We start from the raw sequence: 25,950 nt of genomic DNA, 5'->3' as shown, positions 1-25,950 counted from the left end.
ATGCAGACTCTGCACAGAAGGCACCCCAGCCTTGGATCGAACCAGAGATCCTCTTGCTGTGAGGTGACAATGCTAACCGCTGCATCACTGTGGCTGTCCCACAGAATAATACATATTTTCTTAAATTTATGAATGCTGTCACATATTTTCAGCAAGCAGTGACAAGTGCAAAGCTGCACAGATCTCTCAAGACTTTCCACAAGGACTTGTCATCTGCAGCCTCAACCAAGTCTCAAAGGCCACATTTCTAACTTGTCAAGATGCCACATGCTGGGATACCCACAGGGGTGGAGCCACTGATGCCACTCTGTGAAAGTGGGGGAGGTAGTGATCATTCCTGCACCTGGCAGGCATGCTCTTGAGCTTTCTCGGGTACTTCTGGACCTGTAAAAAACAGAAAATAAGAGGGAAAGAAGGAAATAAAAACAAACAAATGGCATACAGATAAAGAGACTGGAATTACAAATGGACTCCATTAATAATATAATGAGTAACCACACCCTTTTATACTTTGGTGAGTCTGTAGGGGTTTAGGTAGTACAAGTAATTGCACAGGGTACCCAAACATAGAAGCTCCCTAACATCCAATGAGGTCTGATGAAAGAAATATAGGTTCATAGGTTCATAGGTATGTACTAGGCTATTGGCCTGAAGGCCTACGTAAGCCTAGCCAACAAGGTTCCCTGGCTTACGCCATCCAAGAAAGTTATTTTCCTGTGCCACTGTCGAGCAGACACACAGAAGTGATCCCCGGGGTGTAATTCCTATTTCTCATCCACTCATCAAGATTTTTCTTGAAGAGTGCTAATGAAGAACTTTGCTTGACATAGATGGGTAGCCTGTTCCAGAGTATGGGAAGTCTCTGGGACAGGAATCTATCCCTCCAGCATGTCCTGTTTATTGTGGTGAGAAGGTTTAGGTCCCTAGAGCATGTAGCTTAGAGGGATTGGGATTTCTTTAGGTGTAGCATGTCCAACAGCTCTGGGTTTGACATAGCTTTATATGTTAGGGAGAGATCACCTCGGAGTAGGCGATATGCTACGGAGTAAAGCTGGAGTTTTTTGAGACGGTCAGTGTAGGGTATCTGTTTGAGGCCAGTAATCCTCTTTGTGAGGTACTTCTGTGGCCTTTCCAGCTGCTGCAGATGTCTTGTGAGGTACATTCCAAAAGGGGCTTTGTACTCTATAATGGGTCTAATGAGTGTCGAGCAGAGGGGAACAATGACCTCTTTTTTCCTGGATGAGAACCCTTTTATCATGAGGTCTGCCACGTAGAAGGACTTCCTGACTACTGTGGTGATGTGACTATCAAAGGACAGACTACTGTCCACCTGGGTCCCAAGGTCTCTTATCACACATTCGGTGTTAAGTAGATTGCTGTCTATGTAGTAGTTCATGGGTACAGAGGTTTTACCAAAGGGGATGACAATGCACTTTTTGGCATTGAGCTTGAGGCCATGGCTCTGACACCAGGCATCTGTCTCAGTGAGGCCCATCTGTAGGATTTCCACATCATTTGGGGACTCGACTATGGTTCCTAGCTTGCAGTCATCTGTGAACTTCATTAGCCAGAGGCCTTCTGTGTTAGCCTGTACTTCAGAGAAATAGATACCAAACAGGAGAGGTCCCAAGACTGAACCCTGTGGTACTCCACTTGTCACTGGTTTTGGGTCAGATTTGGAGTGTGCAACTTTTACAGCGTGCGTTCTGTCAGTGAGCCAGTTGGCAACCTATCTTGTGACAGGGATTTATACCTAGTTTAGTGAGTTTAGCTATAATTCCAGAATGGGGGATGGTGTCAAAAGCCTTGGCGAGGTCAAGATAGGCTGTGTGAACCACCTTACCCTTGTCTATGGCTTTGGTGAATGCCTCAAAGAAGTCGATCAGGTTCAGGAAGCATGATCTGCCTTTCACAGACCCGAACTGGGGGGAATCTAGAGTTTAGAGGTTACCAATGTCTTTGTTTATGAGTTCCATGATGATACGTTCCATGGCCTTGCAGACCAGGCTCATCAGGCTAATAGGGCGATAGTTCCCGAGATCAGTGGTGGCTCCCCCTTTGTGGAGTGGGATAACTGTTGCTGTACCCCATTCAATGGGCACAAAGCCTTATGTGAGGCCATGATTGAACATGATGCTTAGGTGGGAAGCCAGTTAGTTTTGAAGTTTGTGTAAAATGCAGCCTGAGATGTTGTTCGGTCCCATGGATGCTGTGTTTTTGGCTTTAGAGAGTGCAGCTTTTACCTGCATAGTTGTGATTACAGGGACTCTGCATTCATCCTGTATAGATATGGGCCCTTTAGGGGGTGAGAGGGGTAAAGTTAGCACTGAACCTATCTGCCAGGATGTTGGTAATATCAGTTGGTTCTGAAATTTTCATGCTGTTGTGCTGTAACTCAGAGCAGATCTGGGTGTTGCCATTGAGATTCTTGACATAGCTAGAGAATGCTTTGTGGTTGTCCTGAGAATCAGTGGTGATTTTGTTTTCGTAGCTAGCTTTGGAGGATCTTAGCTCAGATATCTGGACTCCATCTACTCAATTCATTAACCCAGGACTGCCCCCTGTTAAGGATCTTTAAGTAAGTTAGGGTTGCATTACTGCAGAAGCTGGCACTTAACCTTGCTGATATATGCTAGCTGAATTATTATAAGGAAATGCTCAATTTATTAATTAGACATGGTAACTTTAAACGGGCCACCATAAGTCCTTTCCAATCCTCTCCACTCACTTTATCTGCTTCTTAGCCTTCCTTCCATCCTTTTATCCTTAGCTCTGTCTTGCCTTATCCCTTTCTGACTGTTTCCTAGTACTCTCTTGTCTCACAGAGCCATACTGCATGGCATAATACCCAATTATTTAGTGGAATTTAAGTTAACCTTTCTGTCACTGATAGTTTTTTGCAGCAAAAAAAGTGGGGGGGAGGGGGCGTCACTCACATCCACCAAATATAATCAAATAAATACTTCTCTTGTCAGTCCCTCTTAATACTTACATTATCTTAACCAGGAAGCAAACAAAACTTCATCAGTCTCCCATCAACTCACAGTAACTCCCTCCAATATTCTTATATCCCCCAACAAAATTACTCAACACAATACAATATTGTAGCATGTGGTGTAGCACTAAGACTTATTTAAACCTCTTTGATCATCATAGGATCATAGGGGGTTACTAGGCTATTGGCCCTAGGGCCCCTTACAAGCCTAGCCATGAAATACCCTTGTTCCCTCTTAGAATAAAACATTAGTTATAGCAATGCTTACAGTACTCTTAGGAATTAATTAGCACATTATTTCTGTAGTCTGTGATGCAACAATAATGATAATCTGCAATTTTCTCTTAACACATTCTGCTATAACCCTTAATGCTTTATACCTCCTGTCACAAAAGGAGCTACTGCCAGCCCAGCTATCTGGATTTTTTTAAATAATTATATGTCATTTGTGAATATTAATATGACTTATATAGAAGTGTGACAGAAGGAGATACTGCTAGCCCAGCTATCTGGAATGTTGTAAGTGGTTTTGTGTCATCTGTGAATACCAACATGATTCATATGCCTGTGTTACAAATGTATTATAACTGTATGTCATATTGTATAGACGTGTGTGCTAAAGAGTTATTTCTATACACTATTGTAATTGTTTAGATGTATGTATTTTAACAGAGGAGACTGAACGTCAGAAGAATGGTTCAGGCTGAGTTACTTTATGGCTGGGCCATAAACAAAAGAGATGTTATCTTTCAGTTTCAGTGCAGAAGCAGACATAATGTCTAGAACTAGAAGTTTTTTGTATTGTCTTTAAGTGAGGAGGAATGTAAATTGTTTTACGACTTCCACCATTTGCCAAAGATCTGTGAGCTGTGTTTTTTTCACAGGGGGATGCTAAATGCTGGCAGTTTCTAGCAATGGGGGTTTTCACCTGTGACAGTCAGATGACAAAAGTGATGTCATCCTGCAAGTATCCCAGCAATATTTGAGATATTAATTGAAGAACTCTCTGAAAGAGAGAGAGAGAGAGAGAGAGAGAGAGAAGGTATTTTGTATTTTGTCTGACTTGACAGCATCAGCTAGAAAACCCACTCACTGGATCTGGCTTGCCTGGCTCTGGAAGTAAGTTAATTACGGTACAGTAATTTCTCTTAGATACAGTTAGTAATATAGTGAACTATAGCTTAGATGTTTTCTTTGTTTATTTAAGACTGTCCTGCAATGTTGTGTTAAATATTTCCTGTGATTTTGAACTCTGAAGTAAATGTGATTGTTGACTGAGTATTTTCTTGTTCTTTTATTTATTATTAAATATATTTAAACATTTCAATTGTGGCTGGTCTGTCTGGAGATATTTAAGCTCTTAGAGTACTTGCATATCTGTTTGGTGACACTGTGCAGGCCACTCCTAATAGCTTTGCTCTTGATCAAACTACCATTTGGATTAATAGTAACATTACACAGTAAGATTGGGCACCTTTTGCTAAGGGCCTTGAAGTAGCTGATAAGTAGTGGCTGGTGGCAGTGAAAATACCTTATAGTCTGGGCAGAAGGAGGCATAGCTAGTAAACCTGTGCTAGCCTTTCCCAGGTGTGTGTGTATGTGTGCATAAATCAAATCTCAAAGACTGTGTGTGTGTGTGTGTGTGTGTGTGTGTGTGTGTGTGTGTGTGTGTGTGTGTGTGTGTGTGTGTGTGTGTGTGTGTGTGTCTACTTGGACAAGGACAGAGAGGATGCTGTAGATCTTGGCTTGGCCACTCAGCTGAGATCTTCAACTCTATACCTGTGCCAGTGGGGAGTCTTATTGGGGATCTGGAGAAAGAGGGAGAAGTCAGCCCCAGACTGACTGTGGTCTCTGTGTGCTCTTAAGGGAAATTGCACTTTACTGTGCATGTACTTGTCATCCCTCCCAGTGTGTATGTCCCCCATTGTTGCCATTGGTGAGGATTGAGGCTCCCTGATTACTGGGCCAGTGCTTGGATATCACACCTCCGTCTTTAGATGGCACTGCTTTAACCATTAACACTTATCTCTCTATATACCCATTAGTTGAGGTTACAAATAGATTACATTTCTCAACTTTTCTTTCATTCCCATTTTATAAGCTAGATGCTAGATACTTTCCTAGCTTTTGGGTACACTGGTCTATCTCTTATATAATACCCTTTAACTACATGGATATTCTATCTCTTTTCTAATATTCTTTTTATCAGCTTAGACAGCAGACAGGCTGCACCATCTACTGCTTTACAGTCTAGGTGGCACATATTTATTTATTTAACTTTCTTAACTGGGTAGGTGAACTGGTCCAACAACCATTTCATTCATGATCTGGGACAGAGAGACCAAACAATACAGTTAAACATACAACAGAATGTAGAATTACATAAAAAAATACTTAAGCATTGGCAGTAGCATAATTACAGATATAGAACAGTACTGAATTTTCATTTAGGAACAAATCATTTTGAATTTTCAGTTAGGTATAATTCATTACTGAGAGGAAATTAGCTTTACAGTTTAATTCCAAAGAAGCATTTCAATGAATATGACAAAAGATGAATTAGTATTAAGCCAATAGATGATATACATAATTGGTCCTTGCCTTGCAGGTGCTTTCTAGCCCACATTCCTGAAGCTCTAACAGGCATGCTATTTTTCAGATTTTGTTTGTTTGTTTTATTTTGAAACTAGTAAGTTAACTCTTTTCCGCCATGTAACCTGGACCGGAACACCAAAAGTGGAGGTGTGTCCATATTCATTAAGGATATCCACGCCTCCAGGCTAGTTGCTCAGCATAATGCAGCTGAGGTTATCCAAGTGCACCTAACTCTGAGCAAAACTGCAGTCCAAATTGTAGCTTGCTACAGATCACCCACCATGCCCCAGGATTCCCACTCCTCTTTTCTTGATGTACTGGAAAATATTAGGGTTCAACCAAACACCCTAATAATGGGCGAGTTCAACTACCCCACCATTAACTGGGAAAATTATTTATTTATTTACATTTGCTGACCTGGAGAGTCCGACTGGACACAGGTCCGTTTTCAGCGGAGGCCCAGGGAGAAAAGCTCCACATCAAGTATTATATGCATTATACAGTTAAAAAAATATAGCATTTAAATATAGAAATTAGTCCAGTTAAGGACTCAAGACAAGAAGAAAACTGATGTAAAACAGCTGTAGAGCATAGTACAATTTTAAAATATGGTGACATATACTAAACATGGTTAAAATGTAGTTGAGATTCATCAGTGAACAATTGATACAATCTGTTTTTTCAGGTACATAACAGCCATTAGCAGTTGTTGCTACAAGAAGTTAGTATTATGTGGTAGGTAGCTGGGAACATGAATAGCCAAGCTTGCTAAGAGTAGGTTGTTGATATGGGGCTGAGACAGGTAGTGGATGGGGGGAGTGGATGGTACTGGGGGGGTTGCAAGGGCATATCTGGCAAGTTTTGAAGTGTGATTTTAGTAAGGATTTAAAGTGAGTGCAAGAAGTTACAGAGATAATTGAGGGTGGGAGGGAGTTACAGAGTTTGGCTATAGTGCAGGAGAATAATGCTTCTCCAGCAGAGTTAATGGCTCTTGTGACCTGTAGGAGGTTTTTGTGGCTGGATCTTAGTGATCTTGTGGTTATGTAGGGTTGGAGTAGATTCTAGAGGGATGGGACTTTTAGTGGTTGGTTTATTAGTTTGTGGGCGAGTGTGAATTGGTACCATTGAAAGAGGTGGGGGAGCTCTAGCCAGCCCAGTTCTGCTAGTGAGAGACAGTGGTGAGTACGATAGGAAGCCCCTGTGGCGAATTTGGCAATTTTGTTGTAGCAGGTTTCGAGCTTATTTAGATTGCATTGTCTAAATTAGTAAATATTGGAGAGGCATAAAGTAGGGTAGAGAGAAGATGAGAATTTGCCACCTAAATTTTAGCGGCTTTGGTAAGTAGCTGCTGATTTCTATATAATGCTCCTAGTTTTTGTGCACTTTTTTAATGGTCATGGAAATGTGAATGTCAAAGTTCAGTTTATTGTCTATTTCTACTCCTAGTAATTTGGTGTGTTCTGTAGGATGGATGGTGGTATTATCTTTTGCTGTGATGTTAAAGTGAGAGCTGTCTAGGGTAAGTTTGGTGGGTTGGAAGATTAGTAATTTTGTTTTGTTTGGGTTGAGTATTAGTTGGGCATCGGATAACCAATAGAATAAAATGCTTCCTGTGTGACATTTTTGCAGTTCTGGTAGGGAGTCGGCTGTACAGATGATGGTTGAGTCATCTGCGTATTGTATGAGTGTGCCATGTGTTGTGGCTGAGGCTAGATTATTGGTGAAAATAGAGAAGAGTAGGGGTCCCAGGATGGACCCTTGGGGAACTCCTGTGGAGACTGGTAGTTGGGGGGATAGGTTGTCCTGCCAAACAACTGCTTGTTGGCGGTCAGATAGGTAACTTTGAAACCAGTTGATGACTGGTTGAGAGAAGGATAGGTTATTGAGAAGAGAGATGAGTTGTTTGTGTGGGACCATGTCGAAAGCTATAGAGAGGTCTAGGAAGCTAGCTGAGGAGAGATAACCTGCATTTTTATTTTGTAGGATAGTGTTAGAGAAAGAGAGTAAGGCGATGGTGGTGCTATGGTTAGGTCGGAAACTGTGTTGTGTGTTGGAGAGGAGGTTGTTATCAAGGAGGTGATCTGAGACTTGAGAATGAATGCACCTCTCTAGTATTATGGAGTGTGGTGAGAGAATAGCTATGGGGCGGTAATTGGTTAGATCTGTGGAGGGGCCTCCTTTGTGTAGGGGAATTATGTGTGAGACTTTCCATAGTGTAGGAACATAACTTTCTGACAGAGATCTGTTAATCAAGAGTGATACGGGGTAGGCTAGAACGTCAGCTGCAAGTTGAATGTATTCAGCTGGGAGGTTGTCTGCTGCTAATCTGGTGGTTTTAAGTTTAGTTAGTAGTTGTTTTATTTTGGAGGTAGGAACAGGAGAGAAAGAGAAGCAAGTTGGGAGATTGTTAGTTCTAGTTGATGGTGTGGGTTTATGGGGGTTGTGTTGTCTAGCTAGTGATAGTATGGTTTGTGTGAAGTGATTGTTGAAAGAGGTAGCAATATTTTCGGAGGAGTGAGTTAAGTTAGGAGTGGGTGTACTTTCTTTACCTGGGTGGAGGATGGAGTTTATTGAGGACCAGAATTGTTTGGGGTTATGTTGGAAGGAGGTAAGGGCAGACTGGTAGTATTGGATTTTGTCCTGTTTGATAAGCTTTTTGGCTCTATTGCGTAGTTCTAGGAATTTTTGCCTAGTAGAGGGGGTTCTGGTTTTGCACCAGTTGTCCCATGCTTTATCCCGGTTTTTAATTTCAGACTTCGTGTTTTTTTGTAGCCATGGGGATTGTTGGGTTCTAGTTCAGGAACGTCTTATGGGGGCATGGTAATTAAGGATGCTTAGGAATGTTTTATTATTATTTATTAAAGTAGTCAACTGCGTCATCTAGTTTGAGGTATTTTAGAAGTTGCCAGTTACAGTCTTTTAGGGATGAGCTGAAAGAGAGAGGGTTGAAGTTAGTTTTTTTGCATATTTGATGGTAGATGATGGGTTTTGCTTTATAAAGGTGTTTTCTTAGTAAGAAGGTTGGGAAGTGATCACTGAGGCTGTCAGATAAGCAGCCTGCTATATATGACTGGGGGCTCTTATTGGCTAGTATCCAATCAAGAGTACTGTGTTTGTTGGAGTTATTTATCCTAGTAGGTGACTGGACTAGTTGGGTGAAGCCATGAAGATTTACACGATGGGTTGGGTGGTTGCTAGAGCAGGATTGCCAGTCAGTGTTGAAGTCTCCTAGAATTAAAGTTTCTTGGGGTAGGTAGTGGGTAGTCCAGCTGAGGAGGTTTTCAAGTGGAGGGATGTTGTGGCCAGGTGGGAAGTAGCAACCTAATATGTGTAGGGTTTTATTCTGGTTTATTTTAAGGTTGACATATATTATTTCTTCCTTACCTATTTGGGGAGCTGCTAACTTTAAGATCTGGATATCTATATGCTGCTTAAATATTATAGCTATACCACCTCTTTTTTTGTTTAGTCGGTCTACTCTTAGTATATTGTAACCAGCAGGGAGGATTTGCTCATTAGTAATGTGTGGTTTTAACCATGTTTCTGTAAGGATCACTACATCAGGGGAGTAGAAGTCTATGGTGGCATGGAATTCATGCACCTTGTTGCATATACTTCTAATATTTAGGCTTTTCAGAAAGAGGTCAGTTGGCTTTCTATTGGCTGTAATTTGGGAGATGTGGTTTGTACTTTGATTATGGGGAGGGGTTGGAGATAGAGGGACCAGGATTAGGATGGATGTCTCCACTGAGTGCTAGGTTGGATATGGATGAGATTATTAGTTTTATCAATTTCTGTATATGCTTGCTTATAAGGGAAGTTTTTTGATTGTGTTCTGTGGGCAATAGGTATGGTTGTGGGGTTATGTTAGGTTGTGGGGTTGTTTTTAATTTAGGTATTGTGGTCTGTAGTCTATACAGAAGGTGTATTGGGAAGGTTGTTGACCTGATGTGAGAGTAGTAGAGTAGAGGTGGGATATGAGTGGTGGTGTGTGTGGTGGTACAGTGGTAGTGGTTGAGTGCAGGAATGGTGGAGGTTTGGTAAGATGTGATGTATGCAAGCAGTGTGCATGCAGTGACTATACGTATGGTGTGCTTGTACATATTAGCTGAGTAGGAGGGATAGTAGTGAGAAGTTGTAGGAGGAAGTATAGGTGTGGTGATGTTATAGGTTGAAGGGTGGGAGGGGTTATTGTTTGTAATAAAGGTAGGACCACTGGTGGTGGGTGGAAATTGGGGGAAGGGAGGGGAGCGTAGCAGGCAACAGATGAAGGAAGACTATCAGTAGGTTTATAGGTTATAATGAAAAGGGCTGGCCCTGATTAGGCTGCAATTGTGATTGTGGGGAGGGGGAGGATCAGAATAGACCAGAAAAGTGGTGGATAGCAATAGTATGATGAAAAGGGCTGGCCCTGATTTCACAGATATGCAAGTCTACAGAAACAATAACAAAAGGCAGAAGTTACTCTGACTTGCTTGTTTTGCATACCTGTCTTATTGAAATAAAATAAGCCAATTTTACCAAGGAGTTATGTGGAAATTAGGAAGACAAGAATTTATAAGAGAAAAGGTTTAGTAGAAGTAGAGAAACAGCAGATCATACAAATAGTACAGCAACTAAAGACAGATTGCAGTTAGATGTACAGAATGGGGGGGGGGGGCAGTTAATGTTCTGAAACAATAAGAAAATCAGTAGGTACTTTGGACTTACTTGTTTTGCATACCTTTTTTTTTAAATAAACACTTGTAATCAGGAGTATGTGGGATTTAGAAAGACCACAAGTTATAGGAGAAAGGGTTTAGTAATACTAGAAAAACAGCAGGGCTTTCAAATAGTTGAAACAGCTTGCAAAGGGAGACTGCTGTTAGGAAGTACAGTATGGGGAGGGGCAAACTAACGTCTGTGATGGAGTGCTTTACCTAAAAATAGAAATTAAACAAGGGCTAGCAATTAATTAGAATAAGTAGAAAACTACTCATGTACCAACTCCTTCGCTCAACGCTTTCTGGAATTTATAAACTCCAATGCCCTGGATCAACTTATCCACACCCCCACCAGGGGCAACAATATCCTAGCTCTAGTCATTACCAACATGAGTGACCGGTGTTCCACACCTGAAGTCAACGCCTCATTGGTCCGATCTGACCATAAGCTAATTACCCTAGATATCCGCATCCTGCCCCCACCCCTCCATTAAGGAAACCATGGTAAAAAAAATTTCCAAAGCCAACTTCATGCTTCTTAAGACAGAAGTGGTGAACTTCATGACACCCATGCAGATGGACAATACAGTTATGACTAATGAATCCTACACAATAGCACTTTATAAGCACTTACATGAGTGCATGGATCGTGCTATCCCAAACAGAACCAAGACGCTATCCTCCAAAAAAAGGAAGCCAATCTGGTGGTCCCCTGCCATAAACAAACTGTACAACAGAAGGAAGAAACTGTTGCAAAAGAGAGTAAAATCCCATGAGTGGAGGAGCTCCCTAGCCAGCCTCAGTAAGAAGCTGCTATCCCTGATAAAATCCTCCAAAGCTAGTTACAAAAACAAAATCACCACTGATTCTAAAGACATCCACAAAGCATTCTAAAGCTATGTCAAGAATCTCAATGGCAACACTCAGATCTGCTCTGAGTTACAGCACAGTGGCACTAAATATACAGACCCAACTGATATTGCCAACATCCTGGCAGATAGGCTCAGTGCTAACTTTACCCCCCTTTCACCCCGTAAAGAGCCCATCTCTATACCGGAAGAATGCAAAGTTCCTGTAATCATGGCTGCACAGGTAAAAACCACACTCTCCAAAGCCAGGAACACAGCATCCATGGGACCAGACAACATCTCAGGCTGCGTTCTACATGAACTACAGAATGAACTGGCACCCCACCTAAGTACCATGTTCAATCATAGCCTCACCTCAGGCTTTGTGCCTGCTGAATGGCACACAGCGACGGTTATCCCACTCCACAAGGGGGGAGCCACCATGGACCCTGGGAACTACTGCCCCATTAGCCTGATGATACCGGTCTGCAAGGCCATAAAACGTATCATCATGGAACTTATAAACAAAGACATTGGTAATCTCCAAACTCTGGACCCCATCCAGTTTGGGTTTGTAAAAGGCAGATCATGTCTCCTAAATCTAGATAAAGACTTCTTTGAAGCAGTCACCAAAGCCGTAGACAAGGGTAAGGTGGTTTACACAGCCTATCTAGATCTTGCCAAGGCTTTCAACACCATCCCCCACTCTGGAATTATAGATAAACTCACTAAGTTAGGTATAAATCCCTATGTCACAAGGTGGGTTGCCAACTGGCTCACTGACAGAACCCACACTGTGAAAGTAGCAGACTCCAAATTCGACTTCAGACCAGTGACAAGTGGAGTACCACAGGCTTCAGTCCTGCATCCTCTCCTGTTTGGTATCTACTTCTCTGAAGTACAGGCTAACACAGAAGGTCTTTGGCTAACGAAGTTCGCAGATCACTGCAAACTAGGAGCCATAATCGAAACTCCTAACAATGTGGACATCCTATAAAAGGGAATCACTGAGACAGATGCCTGGTGTCAAAGCCATGGCCTCAAGCTCAATGCCAAAAAGTGCATTGTCATCTCCTTTGGTAAAAACTCTGTACCCATAAACTACAACATAGGTGGTAGTATACTTAACACCGAAAGTGTGATAAGAGACCTTGTGACACAGGTGGACAGTAGTCTCTCCTTTGATAATCACATTGCCACAGTAGTCAGGAAATCCTACTACGTAGCACACCTCATCACAAAAGGTTTCTCATCCAGAAAAAAAGAGGTCATTGTTCTCCTCTACTCATCACTCATTAGACCCGTTATAGAGTACAACACCCCTTTTGCTATGTACCTCACAAGACATCTACAATAGCTGGAAAGGCCACAGAAATACCTCACAAAGAGGATTACCGGCCTCAAACAGATGCCCTACGCAGACCGTCTAAAAAAACTCCAGCTTTACTCCGCCACATATCGCCTACTCATAGGTGATCTCTGCCTAACATACAAAGCTATGTCAAACCCAGACTTCTTGGACATGCTCCACTTAAAGAAATCTCAATCCCTACGAGCTACACGCTCTAGGGACCTAAACCTTGTCACCACAATAAACAGAATATGCTGGAGGGATAGATTCCTGTCCCAGGGACTTCCCATACTCTGGAAAAAACTTCCTATCTATATCAAACAAAGCTCCTCATTAGCACTCTTCAAGAAAAATCTTGATGATTGGATGGGAAATAGGAAATTCACCTCGTGGATCACCTCTGTGGCTCTGCTCGACAGTGGCACAGGAAAATAATTTTCTTGGGTGGCAAAAGCCAGGGTACCTTTTTGGCTGGTCTTGTATAGGCCTCAGGGCTGATAGCCTAGTACCTACCTATGAACCTATGAACTGTATCTCTTTTGGGAGTTTGTTCCAAATGGGAGAAGCATTTTTAGAGGTTTTTTTCCATAGTAGCTGACAGACAGGTGATATTCAAACAAACCCGGGCCATTCTCAACAACACACTCTAGCATTTAATGCTCATTTTAACCATCCTGAAAACAAAGACCTTAAAACAGAAACTTTAAATGTGTGCAGCCTAAACAATAAATAGTCAATAAATAATAATAGGCTTGGTTACTAGCAAAAAAAAAAAACACATAATCCTTTCTACTTCTGAAACCTTAATGAAAGATTACACCTGCCCCTCCACGTTTACATCTGACAACTATTCATAATGATACAAGGCCTGATCCAGTTAATGGAGGGGGTGTATCTATGCTAGTTAAAAATAACTCTCCTATAACTTATTAATCGCTAACTAATGATGGTAAAGGCCCCAAACTGGGTTTAATTACATACCATGTTAGGTGGACACATCCACCTATGGATAGGATCTGTCTACATCCCCTGCTTTACTCAGTGCCTCTGAAGCAAAATACCTTACAAAATATGTTCCCAAAAGGCATCCAAAATAGCTCTTATCATCCTAGGGAATATCAATGCAAATGCCAATAGAAAAGATGCAATTCTCCTTAATAAAATGTTGCAACAGCATCTCCTATCCAAATTAACGAACATGGCTACTAGGATGAATGCAAAAACAGCCAATAACTCAATTCTAGGCCTATCCTAACCAATATATAGTATAGATGTTGATAAACCAAATTTATCCAGAACACACTAAGTGGCCATTCACCAGTAAAATCCTATTGGTCCTTTCGAACCCCTAACAATCTACCCCAGTTATTCACTGGTCTCTCTTTCCTAAACACCAAAGTCTAACAACTTAACATGCTACTCTGTACTGCTGGCTGGACCCCTCTGTATAATCTAACCAATCCTTCAGCTGCTCTGGACCTTTTCCAGTCCACACTTTACCCACTTCAGGTTTTATTCGACCCACTAACTAAAAGAAGAGTGAGAGTTCATGCCTGCCCTTGACTAACAGCTGATATCAAAATCAAAATGAGAACAAAAGGTGCCTCATGGAGGGCATGGAAACTGGACCCACTAAAACCTCCAACTATGGCAAACATTTCTTTATCTGATAAAGAAAATATGATTTATCACTAATACAGCCAATAGTACATACTTAGAAACATGATCAAAACTGGCCCAGTCCTATACAGTTCTATCTGTAATAGTTATGTACATTTTAAAAGTGGTCACCCCCATTTTATGAAGAAAAATATACCACATGGATAATTTATAAGAGCTTCCCATAAGATAGTGGATGATACCACTTTCTTAAATGAATTAGGATTTATAAAGGGTTTATTCATGGACAGGGGGTATCCTGAGGAATTACTTAGCAAGGCAGCAGATGAAATAATCTCTAGGAGACATGCAAATTTTCCACCAATTTTAATCAAAGGATTTTCCAACAAAGAATCTATTTTCCCAGTGGGAACTTCTGGAGTGAAGAAGGATGCCCCTAGGTTTTGTTTGGATATGAGTGTAGACAGTCAAGCTATGCGTAATGTTCTTTGTGACAACTGGAAGATCATTTTAGGAAACAGTTGTATTGCCAAGACTCTTGGGGATAGCCCCTCTTTTGTTTATAAAAGGAATCTTAGCATTAAACAAATGTTGGAAACAAGCAGATGGGCTAAGAATTCCTTTACTGGTGGGGGAGCGGGCATGTTTAAATGTATGGGCTGTAGACTTTGTAGATTTATTTACGAAGGCCCCCATCATTTTTCTAACACATTTGGACAGGACTTTTACAGTTCTTGGTAGGTGTGATTGTGGCACCTCTGGCGTTGTTTACATTGCCCTATGTTCAACGTGTTCTGCTTTTTATGTAGGTATGTCAACTAGAACTCTGAGGAAGAGAATCCAAGAACATGAATACGCTATAAAAAGAACATTTTGAATAATGCTTTGTATAAGCATTCTAGTGTTTGTGTAAATTGGCAAACATTTATTTTTTCCATTTTGGAGGTTGTCAGTCAGGACCCAAGGGGTGGTAATTTTAGGAATTTAGTAGAACAGAGGGAGGCTGAATGACAACTTAGGCTTGCATCCTGTCTCTCCCTTGGTCTGAATGATGTTAACATAAAGTGTTTTTTGAAAAACAGAAAAATAGTTATTAATAAATTTTAAACAAAAGTGTTTTTTTTATTAACAAAGTTCAAATTAAGAATGTTTTTTAATGTTTTTTTATGAACTCGTGATGTGTAATTAATTGTTTTAAATTAATTGGTGTTTAAAGTTTTAAAGTTGATAGCTTAGTTTTTTCACCTACACTATTTAAAAGTGAGCAGTTACTATTTGGGATTCAGTTTCTGAGGAAGTCTGTGTGATGAATAGCGAATATTAAAGTTTAACTACGTTAAAAACCTTCGCTTGGTGTCCTCCTCATGCATTTCTTGGTGTTTTTTTGGTAGTGGTTTTTGTTCTACACCATTGCCTGGTCACTGCTGTGGTTTTCGAAGATACAGAAGAGACAACTTCAGTCCTGGGGAAAACTACGTCCTCATTGATGGACTGAGAACGTATGGAAAACATATCTTTGGAAAAGGGAGATCAAAAAAGTCAGAGAGAGCTAAGGTGAGGGAATATGTAATGGTTGACATAAATGCTACAGGGGGAAGGAACTGCACCTTGGCAGAGTGTAGAAAAAGAGCTAATGATATTATGGGTTGTTCCAGGACTAAAGGTAGGCAGAATGCAGTTGCCCATAGCAGCCTTGGCAGTAGGCATTCCATATTCCAACCTTTAACACAGGATGAGAATACCTTCTATCCATAAAGGGGTGATGGCATTGAGGGGGATGCTGCAGGAATCATTTGAGTTGGTGTTGAAACCAGTTTCTTCAGACACACACACACACACACACACACACACACACACACACACACACACACACACACACACACACACACACACACACACACACACACACACACACACACACACACACACACACACACACACACACATGCAGAAGGTTAGTGTTGAGCTGACTTTGTTAATTTCAGGCTATGTGTACTTAGCATGGTACTTGCATACATACAACTCTTAAATGCTTCCTCATCACAAACTCCATTAAAATTAGGTGTAGCGCAAACTCTAAAGACAACTGAATGGTAAGTGTGAACGTTATACCATTAAGAAAAATTATGTATAACTGTCATGGGTCACAGTAAACACATCTTGACATATTTTTCACAAGCTCAGCACTAGAAAAAAGGTCATGCTGTGCTGCACCACAACACAGTGATGGTGGCAACAAAATGCCTGCCAAAGATGATGTTGTAATTCTCATTCTTATGCCACAGCCTCAGGACAGTGGCACATAGTCTCAAAGTGTATTGGCAAGGCCCCCTATCCCAAAGCAAGTGGATAAATCCATAGGCATTGACACAGGCTCACATATATATAGCACAATAAGGAAATGACATTACAACAAGGGAGGAAATGCCACATCACTCAACACCTTGATAAAGACACAGCTCTTTCAGAGGTACCAGTATCCAATGTTACACCTGACCACAGAGAACCCAAGCAGACATACTCCGCAGTTAGCTCCAGAGATGTGCAAGACCTTGTTTATTTAGCAGCCAATGTGCTGTGGCATACTGTAGGCACAGGCTACTGCCACTAAAAGTCAGGTAGAGATGGTTTGAGTAATACAGGATATACATGAGGAAATGAACCAGTATGTGGGAATGGTGGAGGCCAAGGACAATGCCATGATGACCCTCATGCACAGTTTAATTTGCACTAGTATATTTCAGGAACAACACAGTGTGGTTGCACACATGAAACTTGTGTCTCCCTCCATATGCACACTAGTAAGAACTCACCAAACATGTTCAGGACACAACTGGTCGTGGACAAGGGAGTGGCTGCATGTAGGGTGGATGAGTAGACCATACATCATATGTATCCAAAGAAAGTGCTACAGGCATTCATGTAGTTCTCAGAAGAAGAAGAAGCAGGCAGTCCTGCCTAATCAGACTTCTACAACACATGGTAGAACCCTTCAGTCAAGATCTAGGACCCACAGTACTGTTAAGTTAGTCTCAAAAGGTTCCTTTGCATTCAGCAGATCCCATCATCGGAGTAATGTTGCACGAAGCTCACATGCCAGCACTTACTCATGATATCTAGGATCATCACCCCCAATATCTTTGGAGAACACTGTGTATGACATCTTCCAAAGTTAAATTTTGACCTTATGTTGATCAGTAACAGAGAAATTACTCACAAAGAAGCAACCTTGCAAGCATTGGGTTCTTGGATTCAAAGCATAAATGCTGCACTTATTTTTGTAACCGAAAGAAAAAAACAAAACAGCAGGAGCAATAATACATTTCATGATGAAAAACCAAATACGCTTTTTTATTTATTTTATTTTTATTTTTATTGTTATTTATATTTGTTTGCTGGGGTGGTGCACTGATCAGTAGTGACCATCGGTAGGCACAGCCTGGGTGAAAGAATTCACAATGACATTCACAAGGACTGCAGATAAAAAAGAAAGTAGAATCACATAATAAAAATTATACAACATACAGGTTTCACATAATAATGTGATGTACCATACAGTTTAGAATACTTATTTATAACAAAAGTTCAAAAAGTATTAACAGCAGGATAATTTTAAATTGTAAGTAGTAAAGTTTAAGAGCTGTCTTGAGAAAAGAGGTGGAGGGTTTGGCATAATGGTTCGGATTTTTAGCTCATACGCAAAAGTGCTTGATTCTGATCTCGGGTTACTAGCTAGGTTTATAATGGCCCTTCAGGGAAGTTAGCCTAGTATTCCCCTATAAACCTATGCTGTTGTGGTAATGTATAGAGGAAACTGCACAAGGTAAATACAACTTAAGTAAATAGCACTGCAGTGAAACACTCGCACTAGACAAAAAAGTGTTTCATATCACCTGCTCCTTTACAGTTTATGTCAACCCTGACAGTATAAATGACATTTGTGCCACTGACTACTAAAAACTGTACAAATGATAATGGCTAATACCATATGATAACATATTTTGTGTTTGACATGCATAGAAGTGTCTGATATACTGTGTAGGTTGACCACATACCACTCAGCATAGCCCAAAAACAATACTGTATACATTAACTATTATATGTTTAACTTTTCACTGTTATGTAGTAAATTTCATGGACCATAGTCGTGGCCTAGATGCCACCTCTTCACCTGCTCAACACTGTACAAGGCACAAGCCTGCTAGAGAGGTTGCCTACCATCACTTGTGGGACAAATAACTCATGGAGCAGCACTGCCACTATCAGTAAAGTACAGTTCTGTAAGAAAACCATCCATAACAGTATATGTTTAAATGATCACTGCTGCAGCAGCCTTAGCTATATGGGGTTATATCCTGCCAAGAATATAATAGCTGGCCAACTTCCAAAACTTTTGGGCCTCCTAGTATTGTGTCCTCACTCCCCCTAGTGTTATGTCCTCACTAGTAAGATCAGATCACAAAGCTGTCTCCCTTGAAATAAAGGTAAAACTAGTCCCCCCACCTAACCAAAAACTTCTCAAGGTAAATTATACCCTATTAAGGGACAGCATAGCTAGTTTCCAAGCCCCTCCAAATCCAGAAAATGCAGAAATCTATTCACAGGCATACACAAAAGCCCTGTATGACCATATAAAAAAATGCATAAAAACATTGGTACCAGACTGAAATAAACTCAGATCAAACAGCAAAAACAAGCCACCCTGCTGTACTCCTAGTATTAATAGGTTGTACGACAAAAAAAAAAAAATCCTGTCAAGAAGTAAGAGGGAATGTGCACAACAGAGAAATAAGTAACTCGTTAGTCTAAATAAGCAACTCGGGGAACTAGTCAAGTCTCTGAAAGCAGACATTTTTCAGTTATGTCCACAATCTTAAGGGCAAAACCCAACAATGTGTGGAATTAGTTGTAGATGGCATCACCTATACTCAGCTGGAAGACATAACAACAGGTCTACTGGCCGACAAATTCAGCTCAAATTTATCTGCCCACCACTACCAGTTCTCCCCAAAAAATATCCTCCACCACACCACTTCCAGTTATCACCAAAGAACAGGTTGCCACTGCTCTCTCTAAAGCTAAAAACATGACTGCAATGGGGCCTGACAATATACGAGTTTGCATCTTAAAACAGCTTAAATCAGGACTTATCAGGCCTATTAGGATCTGTATTTAATTTAACCACAGCCTTCAGACTGGCTTTGTTCTGATAGAGTGGAGGACAGCAACAGTAATCCCTCTGCTTAAATGAGGACCATCTACTGACCCAGGAAATTATGGACCCATAAGTTTGACTAGTCTTATATGTAAGGCCATGGAAAGAATAATCATGGACCTGATATATAATGACATAAGAGACTGCCAAACATTGGATCTGACCCAATTCAGCTTTGTCAAGAGCAGGTCATGCCTACTGAATCTGGTGGATTTCTTTGAGAAAGTCAAGAAGGCCATGGATGAGGGTAGAACAGTACATACCGCCTACCTCAATCTAGCCAAGGCATTTGACACAATTCCCCTTGTCAGGTATTATAAATAAACTCATAAAACTGAGCATAGATCCCTATATCAGCATATGGATAGCCAGTTGGCTCATGGACAGGACACGTGGTTAAATTGGGTAAATCCAGATCCAGCAAGAGGCCAGTTACTAGTAGTGCACCACAGGACTTAATACTGGGACCACTACTTTTCAAAATATACTTTTCTGAAGTCAATGCAAATGTGAAAGGCCTATGGATGACAAATTTTGCTGATGACTGCAAGCTAGGGACAATAATTAAATCCCTCAATGATGTAGATATCCTTCAGGCAGGCCTAGACCAAACAAAAGATTGGTTCCAGAACAATGGCCAAAAACTAAATGCAAAAAAGATGCATTATCATACTCTTTGGGAAGTCAAATACCCCTGCAGATTACAATGTCAATAGCGCACTCCTTAGACTAGACTCAGAGGTGAAATATCTAGGTAAACAGATAGATAGTAGCCTGAACTTTGACAACCATGTATCTAAAGTGGTGAGGAAATCCTTTTATCTGGCACAATTCATAAGTAAAGGTATGTCATTCAGATCCAAGAAAATTATAGTCCCTCTGTACTCAGCCCTCATTAGATCACTTATTCAGTACAATGCACCATTTGGCATGTACTTGACTAGGCACTAACAGCAGCTGGAGTGACCTCAGAGGTTCCTCACAAAGAAAATACAGGAGGTAAACAACATGAACTATGCAGACAGACTAAAAGCCCTATCCTTTTACACTGTCTTCTACAGAGTGCTTAGGGGTGACCTATGCCTGACCTACAAGGCAGTCACAAATCCAGACCTGATGGACCTGCTACACATCTGCAAGTCAAACAGCATAAAGGTCATCTGATCTAGGGATCTAAATTAGTCAGCGACTCAAACAAAACATGCAGAAGAGACAGATGTGTGTCTCACAGACTGCCCCTTCTTTGGAACAGGCTTCCTAATCACATTAAGCAGAGACCTTTCCTGGCCCTCTTCAAATACGATTTGGATTAATGGATGTGGAATCACAAATTCACACCTGGGGTAGTGCCTATGTCCCTTATGGGCAGGGGAATTCTGTAAGATACTCAATGCACAGGCACAAATATGTGTCATCCTCTTGCCCCTAATGGCCATATATTGGGGAAAATTTGATTATTTTGGCTAGGCTTGGAAAGGCCCTTAAGCCCTTAGCCTAGTAATCTGTTATGAACCTATGAACCATCACCACATGCTCAAGCCATTAGGTAGCTCGAGCTGGGTTGGGTGAAAACTCAGGCTTGAGTGCCAAGGTCTCCAGAGCTTTCATACCATCTGTGATCAGGAGGCTAATCCCTGAGAGGACATAGCTAGGAGTATATACATATATACTCTACAATGCTGACATAATCAAAAATCAGAAAGGGTTGGAGGAATGGAGCAGCTACTGCAGCAGTCATCATTCGAATATCTGTTTTTATGGAAAGTTGGTTGGCATAATGGTTAAGGTGTTTACCTTACAGACACAAGGTGCAGGGTTTAATTCTCACATAGTGTAATTAGCTAGGCTTAAAATGGCCCATGAGGGTAGTTAGCCTAGCACTACTCTATGAACCTATAAACCTAAGTGTCCAAGATCCCCTAGAGAATGGTCCTAGCAAAGCCTGATCTAGACCTAGAGAAGGAATCAAGCTTGTAGTGCTTTATAAAAGTATGTACAGAAGACCAGTTTGCTGCTTCTAGAATATTTCTAGAATCCATCTCTTTCCAAAAGGCCATAGAAGAAGCCAAGGCCCTGGTTAAGTGAGCCCTGACCCTTCCTGGAATAGTTTTGTTGTGAATAGAATAACAAAAGGTAATAGCCTTGTACAACCATTTGGAAGTAGCCTGTTTTGACACAGATTGTTCCTTCTTCTTACCCTCATAAGAAACGAACAGCTGATCTCAAGATATGAAAAATTTTGTTCTGTCAAGATAGTACCTAAGTTGTCTGTGGACATCCAATGTAAGGAGTAGCTTTTCTTCTACATTTTAAGGTTCAGGAAAGAAAACAATGAGATAGATAATTTGGCTTAACATAAACTCAGATACCACTTTAGGCATAAAAGTAGGATTAGTTCTTAAAGAAACCATATCCTTGAGGAAAATGATGTAGCGTTGACTCACCATAAGAGCGTGCAACTCAGATACCCTTCTCAAAGAGGTCAGAGCAATCAATAAAACTGTTTTCCATGTTAAGGACTTTAGGACAGCCAGATTAGATGGTTCAAGTGGAGCAAGTGTTAGCTTCTCTACCACAAAATTAGGATCCTAAGGAGGGGCCACAGGTTTACTTGGAGGCCTCTTATGAAAAATCTCGTTCAAGAACGTTTTGACATTTGACTGCCATGCTGAAATGGCCGATAAATGAACCCTGACAGAGGAATAAGAAAGGCCATAGGATGGTAACTCACACAAATATTGTAAAACTAGAGAACAGCTAGCCTTGAACGGGTGCTGATTATGCTGTTGCCATAAACTAGAAAACATTTTCCATTTGGTAACATATGATTTTCTAGTAGCAGGCTTTCTTGCCTCCATTAGTATCTGCTACACATCCTCAGAAAACAGGTGCCTAAAAGAAATTAAGACCCTATCATCCAGGCAGTCATCTGAAGATGATTGATGTTGGAGTGTATCAAACACCCCTGTTCTTGTGTGAGGAAGCTTGTGGAAATTGCGTCTGGCCATTTCCCAAAAGAAGGGAGAACCATGGTCACCTGGGCCACAATGGATTCACCACAATGATCTTGAGAGAGTCCTTCTGATTCTTCCTTAGTACCCTGGATATTAGTGGAAAGGGTGAAAAGGCATATAGGAACGTTCATGTCCAAAGAAAAGAAAAGGCATCTTTCTTCCAGGCCTTCTTGCATGGAAAGAATTTTGTCAGTTGATTGTTCAGGAGAAAAAGAGTTCTACTTGAGGCATTCCCCACAGATGGACCAAATCTTGGAAGACCCTGGATCTAGTTTCCATTCGTGAGGGTCTGTCGTGGTCCTACTTAGTTTATCTGCCACACAATTTTGCTCTGATGGAATGTAGGATGCCTGAAGAGTGAGAATGTGCTGTGAAGCTATATCCCAACCTAACATGTCTAATCTGGAAAGAGAGTACAACCTGGTTCCCCCTTGCTTGTTGATGTATCACATCACTGTGATATTGTCTGTAACAAGTTGAAGATGTCCCAGGGACTAAAGATAGTTCAAAGAAATGAATGCCTTGATCTGGGCAAGTGTCTCCTTGATATTTATGTGCTTGCATCTATCCTTGGTATCCCACACCTCACCCCCCCACACACTTTTATCTCTCATGAAAGTGCCTGCCAAGCAAGCATCTGTGGTAACTGACTGCTTTGATTTCTCCTCTGACAAACCTCAGTACTAGGATCTGTAAAGACAAAGGATGTTGATGTTGGGAATAAAGAGATTTCAGATACCACTGTATCTTTCTCATGTGCAGTCTTGCCAGTGCCATTATGAGAATTATAGAGGCCACGAGACCCAAAATCCTGAGGTATTCCCTCACAGTGACTGAAGTCTGACCGTAAAACCTTAGAAATACATCTAAATAAAGATCTATTTTTTTCTTGTGGAAGAAAAGCTCTTTGAATTGAGATCTCTAGTTGTCTTCCCAGGAACCCAATCCTGTGTGAGGGAGTCGAGAGACTTTAGAATGTTCTTATGGAATCCCCACTTGTGGAAGAGACCTCTAACTGAAGACAGAGATTCCTGATATTTTGAAAAGCACTGCAAAGATAAGCAAGTCATCTAAATATGGAAAAATGTGGATACCCTATAACCTACAATGAGCTATAACTAGAGCTAGACACTTTGTAAAAACTCTTGGTGCAGTGGATAGTCCAAAGGATTAAGCACAGAACTGATAATGTGATCCAGACACACAAACCTTAAGAAACACCTGAAGTCTGGATCAATAGGGATGTGATAATAAGATCTTTTGTGTCTAGTGTTACCAGGAAACTTGAAAGAGTAAGAAGAGGCTACAGTTTGTGATGTGACATCATTTTGAATTTGGGCACTATCACAAACAGGTTTAGAAAAGAAAGATCCAGAACTGGTCTCCAAGCATTTTCTTTCTTTTAGACTAGGAGCATTCTTAAATTAAACCTCTTCCTCACATGGGAAGGTGGAATTAGTTCTATCACTCCTTGCAACAGCATGTGATAAAGAGCAGGTAGAAACAAAAAAGTCTGATCCACAGAATGAAGAACGACCTCCACCTCCAGAATTTCCTCCCACTGCCATCTGTAACCCTGATGAATGATTTTCAGAACCCATTTGTCTGAAACAATCTGATGCCAATGAAAGAAAAATGGAGATTCGGGGTTTCTTGAAGAGAAAAAGGACCTGGGTGGGAGGGGGTCACAAGGTCTTTTGAACATTCAGACTTGTTGGAATGTCTTTGGTTCTGGGAGGTTTGAGACTTCGTTTTGGAACCTTCTTGCAACTTCTTCTTGGGTGTCTGTTTACCTGAATTCTGTTGATACTGTTATTCAACCCCTTGCACAATTTGGAAAAGGAGGACTGAAAAATCTTATTGATTTCCTGGATCAGCTTGCCCCTTTCATTACACTTTTTGACCACTCTACAGTAGATGGGCTAAACACTAAATATCTCTCTAAGGGAGAACTTAAAATCCCACTTTTAACATAATATAGGAAGTTCTAAGAATGCATCCAAGCAAACCTCCTTAAAATCATACCATTGGCCATAGCCCTGGAAGAAGTATCAACAGAGTCATACATACAGCAAACAATGCGTGATGACCTGTGGAATCGAAAAAATTAAGTTATTTAAATTAGATTTTTCTTGACAAGAAGAAACTACAGATAAAACATTCCTCATATTTCACAATATATCAGAATAAACTTTAACATATGAGCCTGACCATTTAAAATTCTGAAATTCAGATTTGCAGAAGTATATGCTTCCTTCCCCATACCTATCAATAAATGTCCTATCTTTATTAGAAAGATCAGGATTGAACTTAAACTAAGTGCTTAACCGCAGAGGATTCAACCAAGACTATGGCTGGGAATACTGTATACAAATTTAAAAGACTAAGGAATTTTATACATCTTATCTGCCTTTTTAGGGACAGCTTGCTGACTATAAGGAAAATTGCAGGCAAAACTCACATCCTGTAAAAAAAGCAGGACAGGAGGAATGGGTGTAGGTTCTGGAAAATCTTTCTGTAACAACTCATATTATTTTCTTTGGGACTGAGAAACCTCAGTGCTCTCCTACTGAAAACACTGGGTCATTCTTGCAATAGTCTCACAGAAACAGAAAGCCACACAGGGAGAATCAGAAAGTGAGCTCTACTCTGAGTCTGAATCATAAATCTAAGGATAGAACCACAAATACAACCCTGCAGCTTCCTGTTCAGATTCAGAATCTTGAATCTATTCAGGAAAGGAGGCCTCTCTCTTTCTTTTACCAGGAACTACTCCACAAGAAGTATCAATAGCCTGAATCAAACCCTAAGCCAGTCCCAGTAAATTACTCCTATCCAAAGAAATTTGAGAAGTAGTAGATAAAATGCTTGGTTTTCTGTTTGTTTTTGACAGGAAGAATGGTTACTAATGGAAGTTGCTGTTTCTTCATGGATGGGCAAAGCATTGTGACACACCAGAGAAACCTTCCCTGTTACCTATTTCCAGGGCCATCACAAAAGGGTGTCTCTTGTCCACTGAGGGAACCTCAACAGCCACAGAAAATGTGGTTAACCCCAGGTCCATAGTGGCTCTACCAGAGGAATCCAGAGTAAAAGATAAGTGGCCTGAGGTACTACAAATGGCCACAGCAGTCACCTACCTGTGGCTGTAGCAAATTGCTAGCCTGTTATGGTGGCAAAGGTTGTTTGCTTAACTTTTTCTTTTTGTGGCTGGAAGATGGACTGATAGTGGGACTGACAAACTGTTCCATGGCTAAGCTGAAAATGGTACCTGTACCCTGAGGAAAACAAGCAACTATGCCAGTAAAACTACCAGACCAAAAAAGTTACTTTTTTTGACAAAATAACACAGCTATGGCAGCGCCACAATGGAAAAATAAACACAATTTCTACACAAAAATATATTTATTAGTTACTTAAAACTACTTTTAAACTTACCAGAATTGAGTGCACCATTTAAAAGTACATTACAGTCTCGAGAAATCTGTTAACACACAATACTCCTAGCTTTAAAATAGCTTTCCCGAAGAGGAAAGTTATAAAACATCAGTAAAAAATAAGAAAATGGAAGTTTTTTCCCCAAAGGGAACTTACCTGCCCAGCTAAGGA

At 40.8% G+C, this 25,950-nt stretch overlaps 1 protein-coding gene across 1 annotated transcript in view; it reads right to left on the bottom strand.

Moving 5' to 3' along the window:
• The window catches only part of LOC122794984, a 91,173-nt gene extending 65,768 nt beyond the window's left edge, over nt 1-25,405 (bottom strand). The window contains exon 1 of the mRNA XM_044063574.1: nt 25,318-25,405. Within this exon, the coding sequence (XP_043919509.1) occupies nt 25,318-25,405 (88 nt within the window). The remainder of the gene's footprint in view (nt 1-25,317) is intronic.
• Between the last annotated feature and the right edge of the window lie 545 nt (nt 25,406-25,950).

Source organism: Protopterus annectens, chromosome 2.part1 (assembly GCF_019279795.1).
Source record: "Protopterus annectens isolate FY-2018-M chromosome 2.part1, PAN1.0, whole genome shotgun sequence".
Classification (NCBI taxonomy): domain Eukaryota; kingdom Metazoa; phylum Chordata; order Ceratodontiformes; family Protopteridae; genus Protopterus; species Protopterus annectens.
This window is presented reverse-complemented; position numbering and strand designations above follow the sequence as displayed.